Raw genomic sequence first — 15,923 nt, 5'->3', positions numbered from 1 at the left:
TTTTATTTTTCAAAGCTATTTTTGCATACGTGATCTCATTTTATCTTTATAACCTAGTGGGGTAGGAAGGATAGGTATGTTATTTCTCCTTAACAAAGAAGGAAACTAGATACAGAAAGGTTAAGTGATTTGCCCAAAGCCACAGTGGCAAGGTCGGAACAGAACCCACGTCTTCTAGTCGAATTCTGTTTCTACCGTACCACACTGTTCCTCTCTTTTTACAACAGTTAATATATATTAACGGCTTTGCATCCATTGAATCAAATGATTTTCTTTAAGGCTACTTTTTTTTATTATATAGGGAGAACAATCTCTGGTATACTTTATCTTGGATACTAAATCCTCAGCTCAAGGTGGAGTTATTATAGAACTCTTAACTTAGATCAGAGATTTTAAGTTATACTTTAACTTTTATGTTATAATTTAACAACTTCTCCTAAAGAACAGAATTCCATTTTTGTGTAGTATCCAGTTTACAAGTACTTTAACAACCACCATCATTTAATGGTAAACTTTATTGAGCTCATTACAAGTGAGAAGGCACCCTGCTGAATTATAAGAAATGGCGGCAGTAGTGTTATTGGTTTTGTTGATTTTCCAAGATTAAAAACTTTTCACGTCATACTAGCAATATTTCTATCATCTAGGTATCAGCGCGGGGTAACGTGGGCTGCATACCTCATGCAAAGACAGGGACAGGAGGAAAGCTCAGTTCACAGGATTCTGGAGGATTATACAAAACCACTCGAGCTTCCTTTTGTGAAAAGAAATAAAGAAGATCAACCAAATAGTGAACTTAACCATAAGTTGGATCCAGAAATAGAAAATGTAGAACAGAAAGCAAATGGAGATTCTGTCAAGCTTCATCTAGAGGATGAGAGCAAAAGCTCGGGCTCCGAGAGCACGGACTCAAAGGAGGGCTCTGTCCATGATCCGTTGGTTAAATGTGGCTCCGATGGACAAAAGGCAAGGGACAGTGAGGCTTCGGGTCAAACGCACTATCTCACACACGGAGATTTCGTCACACTGGACTGTCGGCCTGAAGATTGTGTGCAGTGGGAGCATCTTAGGTTTGCTACAGATGGAGCATATGATCACGAGTATGTGCTTGTTCAAGAAACAAGTTGTTTAGATGATGAAGAGGAAACAGCAGGTGAGAAAGTAAGTGTGAGAAGAAAAGATCTTTTCTTTGAATTTTTCTGTTACCAATTTAAACCAATTTAATTTTTAAGTCAATCTAAATTTTAGATGTAACAGTGATAAGAGGCAGTATGAGGTAGTTTAGAATAGACACAGGGGCCATTGGGCCATTAAGCCATGCAAGGATTCCCGCCAGTCTCTACTGACTTAGAAAAACACATGAACATTATCGGTCTTCTGTTGTATTTATATTTGTTTTGTTAAATGTTTCCCAATTTCATTTTAATCTGGCTCCTTCTGCACTCATGAACATTGTAGGCTGGTATTTGATATCTCTGGTTGAGATTGAGAGAGCTGACCTCGGAGTCAGGTTTCAAGTCTCACCTCTGACACAAACTGACCTTGTGGCCCTGGGCAAGTCACTTAGCCTCTCATGTCTCCAGGCAATTCTCTCAAGCCGGTAAGTTAATAATAGCTGCATTTGCGGGGTCCTTTCCAGTCTACAAAGCGCTTTGTCTTCAGGATGACCCTGGGAGGTAGGTGCTATTGCTATCTACCGTATTATAGATGATGAAACCAAGGCAGATGGATGTTAAGTGACTTGCCCAGAGTCACACAGCCAGAAAGGTTCTGAGACTGGATCTGAACTCAGATCTTCCTGACTCCAGGCCATTCTATCTTGTGGTACCTCTAGGTAGCAGAGAAGCAGAGTGTGCCTCAACAGAGGAGGCCTCTCAATGTCGGAAGAGCTCCCTCCATTGATGACAGCACAGGCCCCATGACAAAAAGCAGTATCTCCCTTCAGTAGTGAAGAGCTCCCATTGATAGGGCACTTTACAGTTCTCATACATGTTTTTGTGTGACCTCTAGTGGTACAAGTATTATTATTCCAGTTTACAAGTGAAGCTTGGTGCAGTGGACGGAGAACAGGCCTTGGAAGCAGGAAGACCCCTCTGGGCCTCAGTGGCCTCCCTCATCTTCTGGATTGAATGACCTCCACAGTCCCATCCTGCTCTAAATCTGTGATCCTGCATTTGTAGAGGTTAAGGGACTTGCTTAAGGTCTCAGACCTAGTCAATGTCAAGCCTAGAGCTGCTGAAGTCATCAATCTTTCTGTTTACTGTTCTTCCTCACTATTCCAGCACAGAAAGGTAGGTGACTGTGTCATGTGGTCACAGCATAGGAGATGTGGTGTAGCACAACAGTAGGAACCCCAGAATTACAGCAGAAATAGTATAAAATAAATAAAGTATGTATTTGGATATTTACTTTTATGTTGTTTTCATAAATGCATTTTAAAAACTCCTTTGTAAGGTAGTAATGTAACAACATTGTTAGGTTTTGTTTTGTTTTTTTTTTTGGAGGGGAGAAGGCAGGGCAGTTGGGGTTAAGTGACTTGCCCAAGGTCATACAGCTAGTGTGTCAAGTGTCTGAGGCTGGATTTGAACTCAGGTCCTCCTGACTCCAGGGCCGGTGCTCTATTCACTGCACCACCTAGCTGCCCCAACAACACTGATAGTTTAAGAGAAAAATATTGAAATGAAACTGGTCCCTCTTGTGTGATAATGTTTTTAAATTTGATCAGTATATAATTTATTTTATTTCATTATCTTCAGGTCATCAAAAGAGAAAAGCTAGTGTGCAGAAGAAATCCATACAGGATCTTTGAGTACTTACAACTCAGCCTAGAAGAGGTATTTTTTTATTACAGTAAATATTTTTCTATTCTGTGTTGGACCCTCAGTGGAACGCTGTTTTCAGGAGCCATGCTGGAGAACCTTCTTATGCGTGGGCTGCCTTAAAACAATGTTCCTTTGATACAGCTCATCATTTCCCGCCGGGCCAACTCCTTTAGGACTTCTCTTCCACGTCCCTACATTGGGTACCTTCCCTTCATACACCCCTCCTAAGCCTAGCCCTTTTCAGCTTTCTGGGCTATCTCTGTTTTTTAAAATTTGTATCCCAAGCACTTAGCACAGTGCCAGGCACATAGTAAGCACTTAATAAATGTTTATTCCCTATTGAGTCCTACAGTTAACTAAATACCCTTGTTTACTTTGTATAACAATTTCGTTCTAAAAAACCAATTGTGAAGTGTTTTTCTGTAGACTGCGTTGTATTTTCCAGTGACTGGTTCTCTCAATCTCTTATGATTGGTCATGTGCTCATTGCCACCCCAGTGTCTTTGCTTATGCTGAACATATGTACACCCTTTTCCCTTGTGCCCCCTATCTGCCATTCCAAATCTCACCCATTCTTCAAGGTCCAATTCAGTCTCCTAGCTTTCCTCAGATATTCTGGGGTGATAATCCTTCTAAATGAAGGGTTCTGGCACTTAGCATTTCATAACCATTTTTAGCGCCTCATTTTGTTATGTCTGTGAATATTCATAAATAGATAATATTATTGTTTATATACATAATATCTTTACTCTCTAGTTATAAGTTCTTAAATTCATAGAGCAAGTCTTACGTTTGTCCCCCACAGTTCTGGACACATAATTAGCATTCAGTAAATACTCATTGAATTAATTTTCATTAATGGTCTTTCCATAGAGGAAAAAAAATTGTAGCCCTAAACAACTCCCAATTCTAGACTTCCCTGGTGCCAGCAAACAAACTCGGTATTAAAACTGGAAGGCACCTTAGAGATCGTCCAGTGTAACTCCTTCATTTTGCAAAAGAGACCTGGCACTAAGTTCTGGTTTTGTTGCTATTCAGTCATGTCTGACTCTTCATGGCCCCATTTGGGGTTTTCTTAGCAGAGATACTGGAGTGGTTTGCCATTTCCTCCTCCAACTCATTTTACAGATAAGGAACCTGAGGCAAACAGGGTTAAGTGACTTGCCCAGGGTCACACAAGCTGGTAAGTGTCTAAGGCCAGATTTGAACTCAAGTCCTCCTGACTCCAGGCCTGACACTTTATCCACTGTGCCACCTAGTTGTCCGACTTAAGTTCTAGAGATGCTAGACTACTTAACTAAGGTCCCATAGAGCTGAAAATAAAGCCTAGGTTTTCTAACTCGGTTCAGCCTTGTATCACCAGTTCTGATCTCTTTGAAAGCCATAGTACTAACCTGAGAGTAGGTGATGATATTTCTGCTTGATGGCAAAGAAGAGCTCACGTTTCACTCGAGGTGTGATGATGTGTGTGAGCAGCAGTAGCTGCTGCTTTTGTTCTAATAAGCATCTGGAATGATGGGAACCACAGCTGGGGAATCAAGTTGGCCCACATTTCAGGAAGAAGTATGTCTTTTGGCGGTATTCCACTAACATTGGTCTGACAGGAGTAAGTAATGTAAACTCTAGTGATAGTTTTCTTACTGGTCTCCTTGCTTTTAGTCTCTCCCCATTCTAATCCATTTTCCACACAGCTGACAAAATAATCTACCTGAGGGCGGTAACAACAACATTTATTTTGCATAAAATGGAATGATTTCCCTTTAAGGAAGCAAGGTGGTCGTTCTGAGGATTTTGCTGATCCAGATGACTAGGAGTATAAAAAGTTCTGCCTATTGGGAAATGGTGTTTCTGAAGCCTAGTGGAAGAAGAACTTAGAACATACTTAATTTCCATGAACTTCATGTTATATTTTAATCAATGCCTTTTCTCTTCTGTGTTTTCAGGCATTTTTCTTGGTCTTTGCTTTGGGGTGTTTAAATATTTACTATGAGGAGGTAAGGTGTTTTTGGTAGTCCCATTATGCTTACAGTTTTCATAATGATAAAAACAAGCGCATTGTTGATCTTCTGATTTACACTAAACAGACTTGGCATTCCCTCTCCAGGCACCATTGGTTAGATAACCAAAGTTTGGTGTTAGAACCTAATGTCGTTGGTATTTCAGGCTCTTCCTCACTCCCAAGAATTGAAAAAGTTTTTTCTCACCGAGCGGTCCTGCCTCAGAACAGGGGATTTAAATTTTTTCAGAAAGAAAAGTAATCAGGATAGGAGACCAGCAGAGAACTTAGTAGTCAGTTCCTTATTTCTAAAAAATTTTATTTTATGAATCTTTTTAAAAAATAATACGGTAGTACACAAATGTACTTTTGTCCCTCCCAGTTGATTCATGCTTCTAGTGTTAGAGTTAAGATCTAAAGCATAAACCAAGCGAACCCCAAAGTAATCTTCGATATTACAGGCTTATCCTGAGTTCTATAAGTAGTTGGTTCTCTGAAAATATTGCATTAAATAGAAAGGAAGCATCTAGTCCTGTTCCACAGCATCCTAATTGTAGCAACATTTCAGCAAACTTTCACGATGCTTCATGTTGGAGTTTGTAATGACAGCGTTGCAAATTGTCAATCACGTTATGCCTGATTTCAATAAGCATTTGTTAAGCACCTGCTATGTCCTGGGCACTGTATATTTATTTGTATTTGTTTTGCTGAGGCAGAGTTTCTGTTTGGTAGTAAAACCACCTAATGAATGTACGTGTTTTCTAAAACTATTGGACTAGGAGTGTACAGAGCATTGTACATTGTAGGTCCTTACTAGAGGTTTGAGTGAATAAACCAGTACAAAACCGAAACTGCAGTAATAGAGCGTTCTGGTGAGTCTGATTTCAAATGACCTGATTTTAAGTATGCATGCATTTTTTAGGTAAGCCTTTTGTTCTGATGGACCTTTTTTTAAAACAACTGTGGCATTTTTATAAACAGTCAGTAGTATATTTTAGACCATTTAAGAATATTGAGTTTGTTAGCATTATGGGAAAATTATATTAATACTCTTTCTTATGACCTTAGGAGCCTTTAACAATATTGAAACTCTGGAAAGCTTTTCATCTAGTTCAGCCCACATTCAGAACAACATATATGGCATACCACTATTTCCGAAGTAAGGGATGGGTGCCCAAAGTAGGACTCAAGTATGGAACAGATTTCTGTAAGTACTTTTGGGTTGACTTTATGAGCTATTACTCTATCTGTTGAAGCAATTAGTAATAAATACACAAATCTCTAGTTGCCTCTTAATCTCTTAATTAGCCAAATAAACTTAGCAGTCTTACAGAATAGGCTGTCTGTGGTCTTCTAGGTTGGGCTCCTTTGGTACATTTTTAATGTGAGCTAACTGTTGTTGCCCTGGTCCTGTCTGGTGCTAAAATACTATGATGATGGATATTTATGACTTTTTCCCTGGCACCTTTTCTGTATTGGAATTTGGTTGGCAAGATTTACTCAAGGGAAACTTTTATTTAGTGTATCTTCAGTTAACAAGAACACTCTACTTCCCAGTCACACTGTGTCACATAAGCAAGTTGTAACATATAGCAACCAGTCATTAGCTCTATGAGTTTGTTTCCTAGTATAGTCAGCTCTTTGTTATTTTCAATAACAAAAATATGGCTAATTAAAAACAACAGATATATTCCACATGCAAATGATTTTTAACCAATTACAGGTGAATATTTTGGGTTTTTTTGGAATTTGATTTGCATACATAACTACATTTTGCTTGAATAGTAAGTAGAAACCAATTTAAAATGGGCTTAGAAATCACTGGAAAGGTAGAGCCAGGATGGCGGATTAGAAGAAACAGCACAGCTGAATTTTCTCAACATTCCCCTCCATGCAACTTTTGAAGTAATGCCTCAAATCCTATTTTGGAAAGCAGAGCCAACAAAAGGTCAGGTTGAGGCATTTTTCTAGCCTAAGAAAACTTAGGAGGTTGGTAGGAGAGGTCTGTGACACTGGGGTGGAGGTCCATTCAAAGTGTACCCACATGGAGGCAGTGGCAGGGGCAACAACCTGGGGAGCTCTCAGCTAAGAGACAGGAAGGGGTTTGGACAACTGGTCAGAAAGAAATTCCAGGAGCTCTTTTGCTGGCATTGGGTGCAGCTCTCACTGATTGGCAACTCTGTAGCCTGTAGCAGTTCTGGTTTGCAGGTCCAGGACCAAGAGGAGTGCTAGTGCTTCTAGCTTCAGGGGATCCTGGGTCCTTTCCTGGGTAAAGACCAGAGTAGAACAAGAGAGCAGTGACCACAATGCTAATGCCCCCTAATCATACCACCTTGGAAGCACCAAAAACTTGCAGACCCCCAAAACCAGCTCTGAAAACAGCAACATGAAAAAAGCCTGAATCTTGAGACAGTTCCTCCCCACTCCCAAGTGAGCAGAGCCCAACTTTAACATAAAGTTCAAAGCCAAGAAATAGGCTGGGGAAATGAGCTAACAACAAAAAAAAATTAATTTGACCAGAAAAAGTTACTCTGGTGGCTGGGAAGACCAAGACACAAATTCAGAAGACAACAATGTAAAAACAACTACAAGCAAAACCACAAAGGGAAAAAATACTAATTGGACACAAGTTCAATGAGAATTCCTGGAAGAGTTAAAGAGAGAGATAAGAATGAGAAAAGAAATGAGAGTGATGCAAAAAAAAATTATGAAAAGAGAATTAACAGCTTAATAAAAAAAAAGGCAAAAAAATATTCTGAAGAAAATAACACCTTTATAAAACAGAATTGGTCTTAATGGTAAAAGAGGCACAAAAATTCACTGAAGAAAAGAACTCCTTTAAAAGCAGAATTGGCCAAATGGAAAAAGAGGTGCAAAAGCTCAGTGTAGAAAATAATTCTTTAAAAATTAGAATTGGGCAAGTAAAAGCTAATGATTCCAAGAGACATCAAGAGATAAAACAGAGATAAACAAATGAAAAAATAGAAGAACATGTGAAATATTTCATCAAAAAACAACTGTCCTGGAAAATAACTGGAGAGATAATTTATGAATTCTTAGACTACCTAAAATCTATAATAAAAAAAAGAACTTAGACATCATATTTCAAGAAATTATTGAGGAAAACTGCTCCAATATCTTAGATGAAGAGGGTAAAATGGAAATTGAAAGGAGCCACCAATCGCCTCCTGAAAAAGATCCCAATATGAAAATTACGAGGAATATTATAGCCAAATTCCAGAGCTTCCAGATCAAGGAGAAAATATTGCAAGCAACCAGAAAGAAACAATTCCTATATTGTGGAGCCATAGTCAAGATCACACAAGATTTAGTGGCTTCAACGTTAAAGGATCAGGAGGCTTGGAATATGATATTCCAGAAGGCAAATGAGCTAGGATTACAACCAAGAATCACCTACCTAGCGAAACTGAGTATAATCCTTCGGGGGAATGAATTTTTAACGAAATTGAGGCCTTTCAGGTATTCCTGATGAAAAGACCAGAGCTGAATAGAAAATTTGACATTCAAACAGAAGACTCTAGAGAAGCATAAAAAGGTCAACATGAAAAAGTAATCATATGGGACTCAATAAAGTTATAACTGTTTATATTCCTATATGAAAAGAAGATCTATATAAAACTCCTCTAAGAACTTTATCATTATTAGGACTAAAAAGGAGTTTACATAGACATAGGGCATGGACATGAGTTGATTATGTTGGAATGATCTCACATAAAAAAATGAAGGTATGAGAAGGGAGAGGCAGAACGGAGGACATTTTTCTCACAAAAGACCTGTGCAATGAAGAGCTTTTTTTTTTTTTAAAGGGAAATGGGGGAAGGAGGAAAGAAGTGTTTGAATCTCACCCTCATCAGAATTGGTTCAAAGAGGGAAGAATATATATATATATACACACACATTCAGTTGTATATAGAAATTTATCTTACCCTATAGAGAAATAGGAGGGGAAGGGAATAAGAGGAAGGGGGTGGAGGGGTTAAAAGGGAGAGTGGAGTAGGGAGGCAATGGTCCTAAGCAACACAGATTTTTGAGGAGGAACAGGATAAAAAGAGAAGAATAAACAGAAGAAAAGGGGGTGGAGGGAGATACACAGTAATTACAACTATGAATGTGAATGAGATGAACTCACCCGTAAAATGGAAGTGGATAGCTGAATGGATTAGAAACCAAAATCCGACTGTGTTCTTTACAAGAAACACACTTGAAATAAAAAGACAAACACAGAGTTAAAATATAGGGCTGGAGCAGAATCTAATATACTTCAGCTGAAGTAAAAAAGACAAGAGTAGTAATCATGATCTCAGACAAAACAAAAGCAAAAATAGACCCACATTTTGCCAAAAGGTATCATGGACAATGAAGTAATGTCAAAAATTTTTACAGCAAGTTTCTGTGTTAAAGGCCTCATTTCCCAAATATATACTAAATAGAGAACTGTGTTAAAATTATAAAAATAAGAGTTATTCCCTAAATTTTAAATGGTCACAGGATATGAACAGGCAGTTTGCAGAAGAAGAAATCAAAGCTATCTATAGTCATAAAAAAAAATGCTCCAAATCCCTATTGATAAAACAACTCAGGTATCACCTCACAGCTATCAGAAATGACAAATGTTGAGCCAACAAGGGAAAAAATAGGTCTATTAATGAACTACTCTGAACTAATCACTACGTATCTATATCAAAGTTTAAAAAAAAAAAAGAAAACAGAAAAACTTGTTGCCATCATATACATATTAAACTAACAAAAGTCAATAAAAATTGTAAAACCCAATGTTGGCAGCGTTCTAGGAAACAGGTATATTTATCCATTTCCGAAGCCACTTAAATCGATTTCCATCTTTCCGGAAAACAGCCTGATAGTGTGTAACCAGACTACAGATTGTCCATAGACTTTGACCAGGAAGTGTGGAATATAATTCAAGGAAGTAATGCCTCACCCCTCAAAAGCAAAGTTGGCAGCTATGTGGCAAAGTGGATAGAGGACTTCCCTTTAAAGACTGGAAGATCTGATTTCAAATCCTGCCTCAGACCCCTAGCAGCTGTACTACCCTGGGGAAATCACTTAAACATTTTCAGTGTCGGTTCCCTCACCTATTTATACAAAAATGCCTACAGTGGCACTATTTATAATGGGGGAAATGTAGGTGACCTACGTGCCCCAAAGTAGGAGAATGGCTAAGTGAAATCTGATATATTAACACCAAAAAATGCTGTGTGACAGTGACATGCTCAACCTGGAAATATGTATGTGAAGTAATGTTAGGTGGAAAAAGTAGAACATGCCGATTACGGTGTAAAAATTCATGGTCCCATTCAACAGACATTTGACTTCCTGCTACTCTATGCAAGAAAATAACAATAACAAAAAAAAACCCAGAAGTGTTTGAATGATATAAATAATTAACATTTAATGTTTCATGAGTTAGTTTTTTGAAAATGTTGGGTTTTGATACTTTGAGGCTCTTTCATTTCATATATGTGGGTATACTTTCCAGATCTCTTTCTCTTCCCCCACCTCCCTTTTTCTCTCTGTCTTCTCTCCCCCTTTTTTCTTTCTGCCCCTTGTAGTGAGACATCAGGCAGATAGTTGGTCTCCAGGTCCTTGTTCAAAGCCTTTCCACTTTTAGTTAGGACTTTGCAGACCATGTTCCTTGCAGATATAGGCCTGAAGTGTCCAGTCACTTCCACATCAGGCTGAGGCATTGGAGTAGTGCTTGAATAGAACTTTAGCTTTTCTGTGTGTGTGTATTTGTGCATATAATAATGTTTATATATTTGTTAATATATTTAATTTAATAATTATATATTAGTAATTTGATATATGAAGAAAGAGAGTTAGGCCCTTTGGTTTTATTAGTATAGGGACTGTGAAATATGGAAACTGCCTCCCCTGTTCTGTAATGTATAGTATAAGATTCACTGACTTGCTTCCCAGTCCCAGAGCTACTTTATGACAGAGGCAGAACTTGAACCTCTGTCTTTGTGATTGTAAGGCCTTCCAGTTGGTGCCCACACTATCAGAATTGGGTTGTAGTTAATCGACAAAGTCAGTAATCCATCAATAAATACTTGAGTTGACTCCCAATTTATGGAGAGAGAAAGAAAACAAAGTATCTTTGACTTTACATTTGAAAGAAGTCTATAATCCTGAAAAATTAGGTCAGCAAAATAACATGTTTATGGTAGTATGTTTTCTTTTTCTTTTTTTTTTTTTGTAGTGCTCTACCGAAAAGGCCCACCTTTTTACCATGCAAGGTTTGGAGTTCACAGTTTTGAAAAAGCTGCATTTTGGGATTGCATGACAAGGAAATTAACAGCAATTTTAAACTTTGTCAGAGTAATTCTTCTCTGACAGTTGATGTTGTCTGTCTTTGTTGGTTTGATTGGTACAGATACCAAATGATTTCACCTTGTTCCAGTTACTCCTTTGGTGTTAAAGTTAATGTCTTAGATTTGAACATTAATTTGTATGGGGGGGGGAGGTGGAGGGATAAGTTAATGGTCTGCTTAGCAATTGTTTATCGTTAACTTTGGCCAGTGCTATTTTCTAAACAGTTAAATGAAGTCACATGCTCTTGCTTTATGTAGGAAAAAATATACTATTAGTTTTTTCTAAGAAAGTAAATGTTAAACTCAGTGTGAAAGATTATCTCTCAAAGTTGGTAGAAGTTGATGCTTTTACTGACAATCTTAACATAATTGAAGGTTGGATGATATAAATTTTATTTCATTTGTCAGGAAAAGCAATACTATTTTCAGCATAATCGTTTCATGCTTTTTATTTGGAAATATAATTTCCTTGAGTAAAAGATTCCTTTGTGTGTTTTCCAGTTATTCTGTCATTATCGAGTTGGTTAATGACAGTTTTGAAGGATCACTTCGGAGACCTTTCAGCTGGAAGTCACTGGCTGGGTTAAACAGAATTACAGCTAATGTCTCCAAGGTAATGAAATGTTAATGGTGCCATTCATGTCTGATTTAAATTTGAGCTTTTAACTGAAGAAGTATTATATTTGTTAACTAAACATAATTTCACAGTGTCCTGCCATTTTGATCCTTAAAGGAATTTGCATGTTTAATATAAACTCCTTCCTCAGTAGTGCTTTCTGAAAGGTTAGTGTTGCAGAGTGTGATCAGAGACATTACCTAAGTCCTGATGGCATTGTTTTTCTCTTCAAAAATAAGCTGAGATTTCTTGATGGAATGCGTCAGTGTCCTAAACATATTCATGACTAAAGTAATGGACTTCAGGTCCCTTGTCCTAGAAGCAGGAGGTGCTTCCTTAGACGTCCACTTCCACTCTGGATATAGGTGAGAAGCTGGAACATTTTTCTGCCATGATACTGTGCCTGTTTCGTGGCAAGCAGAGCTTCACGGGAAAAAATGACTGCCCTGGTGGACATCCAGAAAAAGCTAGAATTGCCTATTAAGCAGGTTAAAATTTCTACAGGAGCTTTGTCTGTGAGGGTGCATGAGGATGCAGAATGAGCCAACTGAGGAGGCCAAAGCAAATGCAGGTGAGGAAAAGCCACCAGGGGGAACCTTGAAGGGAAGAAGGGTGAGGGGAACCCTACTGAGGCAAAACAACCTAAGGAGAACTATGAATCCTGGAGAGGCAAAAATTTCAACGGAGAAGGAAGTTGAGGGGGACCTTAAAGCTGTAAAACCTGCTAAAGAGGAAGCTGGGAAGCCATGGTGAACCAACATCCACTAATGAGGCTGCGGGGAGCCTTGCTAAAGAGAAGGTGCCTAAGGCTGCTCCCTCTCAGGAGGACGTCCATTCTATGAATGACCAAAGGAACTAACGTGCTAAAAACATGATGCTGATCTCTATTTGATGGTTGTAACCCTCTGACAGGCTAGGAAGGTCTATGTTTAACCACAACTTATGGTGGTACGTTTCATCCTACAGACCTTGGAAGAAACAAGATGTAACTCTGGCTTTTCTCTTTATCCTGATATTGACGTGCTTTTTTTTTTTTTTGGAGGGCCTATACCCAGTAAAAATTATTTTGCTGAAGAGGGGAAAAAACAAGCTCCTTGCTCCTTAGACAAAGAATCACAAGCTCAGATTTTGTGACCAGTCCCCGCCCTCTCCTGTCATAGAATAGAAGAGTTGGAAAGAATTTCCATGTCCATACAATACAACTTATGCATGACTGAGAATTCCCTCGACAGCTCTCTAAGCGGTCATCCAGCCTCTTCTTGAAGACGTTTAGGGAGGGGGAACCACCCCTTTGGAATGAGCAGGTTTTCCTTATGTCACACCTAAGTCTGCTTTTCTGCAGCTTCCACTCATTCTCTCCAGTCCTTTTTCATGTAGCAGCCCTTCATGTATTTGAAGATATCCACCATATCCACTTAAGTCTTCTCTTCTCTCTTATAGTTGTGAGGCTAAATTTTTTTAATCCAAGTGTAGAACTTTATACTAGTTCCTGTTAAATCTCATCTTATTTTATTCACCCTATCATTTTAGCCTTATTAGGTCCGAACTCTATTATCCAGTTCTGAATTACCACACAAGTGTTGTGTTGTCGGCAGATTTGACAAGCACACCTTCTATGCCTTCACCCAAGTCACTGATAAAAATGTCACATTGCACAAGGCCAAGATCAGCTTCCTTGGGGTGCCACAAGAACCTTCCTCCAAGATGAACTTGAGCCATTCATGAGCACTGTATGGCCTCAGCCTGGGCACCACCTGTTCTGGATAACTGGCTTTTAGTAATCATTGCTTCCTTCTCTAAATGCTCACAAACCATCTTCTGTGCATTTCTTTTTCATTACACAGACATTTGTTAACCACCTAATATGTTGAAGGGTCTGTGCTTAATACTGGAGATACAGAGACAAATCTAAAATCAGTCCCCTCCCTCAAGGAGCTTACATTCTAAAGTATCAGTTTTTTAAGAGTTAGTGAGTCCCATGTGCATATACTTCAGTATCTTTAGGCAGCTCTTTTTCCTCTACATCAGAACTATTTCTTTTCAAGTCTTCAGAATTTCACAGTTTTGAAAACAATGACTGATTTTTTTCAAACTATCTGAAGACAGAAGATGCTGAATATTTGGAAAAATCACAGGCAGTGGTATCAAAGGCACTTAAGAAAATAGCAGTAACTACCAGCTAAATAAGGGCCACTTAATGCAGCCATTTCAGTTTAATACAGTTTGAATCCAAGCTATTTCCATTGAGTTCAGAGAATTTTAAATGGAGGGCATTTGATCAGCTTTTATCACTTATTTTATTCCCTTAGTTGGTCCCTCCAAATGAGGGGTTATATAGTAAATTAGCATTCAAAATAAAGATTAGAAAAGGGAAAAAAAACACACATGCACAAAACTAATTTACATATGCAAATAAAAATTTTAAAGGATATTCTTTATAGCCAGCTGGAGACAGGAGGGATGCTACAGTCTTGTTTTTCCAGTGAGCTGAAAAAGGTAGTCTGATGGGGAAGCAAGGTAATAACTTATTTGCCTCCATTTCCACACTATGCTTTGGGATTTTTGAGCATTATAATTGGTTGAGAGGAATGAGAAGCATAAAGTTAGAATGCCTCTTTCTCCAGTCTGCTTGAGGCAAAAAAGTGAAAACATAGGCAATATGTGTGGCCATGAATATTCCCAGCGAGTTCTATCTCTACACTACTTACCAATGCCAGAAAAAATAACCGTGAAGTATTTTCTCAGCTGAGAGATCAAAGTCTTTTTGATAGAGCTTTTTTACAACTTTTTAAGTCAACGAACAATCAGCAAGTATTTATGATTAAGCTTTTTATATCGCAGTGACCATGCTAAGCACTGCCGATGCAAAGACAAAAGTGGAAAAATTCCGTGACCTCAAGGACTTTACATTTCCACTGAAGAGACGACATGTACGTAAGAATATATGAGACACTTTGAAAGCAGACACAAGTTAACCCTGAATGAGAAAGGGAAAGGGGGGAACCAAGAAAGGCTCCTGCAGAAAGTGGTGCTTTGAGATGAGTCTCAAAGAAATCTAGGAAGATGGAAGGGAGTGTATAGGAGACCTGCACAGAGACAGGAGTGTGTTGTGTCAGGAGCAGTAAGTGGGCCACTATAGCTGGACCACAAAATGCATAGAAGGGGAATAATTTGTGAGGAGACTAGAGAGGGAGGAAGGGTCCAGAGAGTGAAGAGTTTTAAACGCCAAACAGGAGGAGGTGGTGCCTGATCCTAGAGGTAGGAATGAGCCACTGGAGATGAATGGGGTGGAAAGTGATGGTATAGTCAGGAGCTGAGCTTAAAGAAATAAACGTGTTTGGAATGGACTTGAACGTGGAGAGATTCGAGCAGCGAGACCAAATAGGAAGTGAAATGTTGAGGATCTGAACTATGGCAGTAGCTGTTTGACTGGAGAAGAGGGGCCACGTGTAAAAGAGATTGTGGAGACAAAATTTGGCAACTGATTAGGTAGATATGTGGGATGAGTTGGAATGAAAAGTCGAGAATGATAACAAGGTTGTAAATTTAGGTGGTTAAAAGGATGGTGATGCCCTCCTCTATAGGGAAGTTGAGAAGAAAAGGAGATTTTGGGGAAAAGATAATGAGTTCTGTGGGCATGTTAAATTGGAGGTGCCTGTGTTTAGTCCAAGAGGCAGTTGGTGATATGGGTCTAAAGCCCAAGGGAGATAGTAGGGCTCTAAGTCATGTGCAGAGAGATAATAACTAAACGCACGAGATTTGATGAGGTCACCAAGTGAGAGAATAGAGAGAGAAAAGAAGACCCAGGACTAAACTTTTCTCTTTAGATTCTACCTATGAATACTTAGATTTTCTAAGGGGTAAAAATAATTTCCAGTGAACAAGGATCCTAAGTTGGAGGGGGGTAAAGGCCTTAACTCTTAATATAGCAAGGTACATTATAAAATATATATATACACATATATGTATTTTTACATTCTATAACAACATAAATTAGTTTATGTTACTGGAGGAAGGACAGCTCTTGTAGTTACAAAACTTCTAAGAAGCAATCAATTAACAAGCATTAGAAACAAACATAATCTCATATGTATCATAAGAAGGGTCATAGCAAACATAAATACTATAAAATTAAT

General features: G+C 38.5%; 1 protein-coding gene across 3 annotated transcripts in view; it reads left to right on the top strand.

The window, feature by feature from the left end:
* The window catches only part of TSEN2 (tRNA splicing endonuclease subunit 2), a 39,677-nt gene that overhangs the window by 19,780 nt on the left and 3,974 nt on the right, over positions 1–15,923 (top strand). For all 3 annotated transcript variants that reach the window (XM_036739047.1, XM_036739049.1, XM_036739048.1), the window contains exons 5-10: positions 648–1,161; positions 2,757–2,834; positions 4,766–4,816; positions 5,887–6,025; positions 11,060–11,096; positions 11,673–11,784. In XM_036739047.1, the coding sequence (XP_036594942.1) occupies positions 648–1,161; positions 2,757–2,834; positions 4,766–4,816; positions 5,887–6,025; positions 11,060–11,096; positions 11,673–11,784 (931 nt within the window). The remainder of the gene's footprint in view (positions 1–647; positions 1,162–2,756; positions 2,835–4,765; positions 4,817–5,886; positions 6,026–11,059; positions 11,097–11,672; positions 11,785–15,923) is intronic.

This window comes from Trichosurus vulpecula, chromosome 9 (assembly GCF_011100635.1).
Source record: "Trichosurus vulpecula isolate mTriVul1 chromosome 9, mTriVul1.pri, whole genome shotgun sequence".
Lineage (NCBI taxonomy): Eukaryota > Metazoa > Chordata > Mammalia > Diprotodontia > Phalangeridae > Trichosurus > Trichosurus vulpecula.
This window is presented reverse-complemented; position numbering and strand designations above follow the sequence as displayed.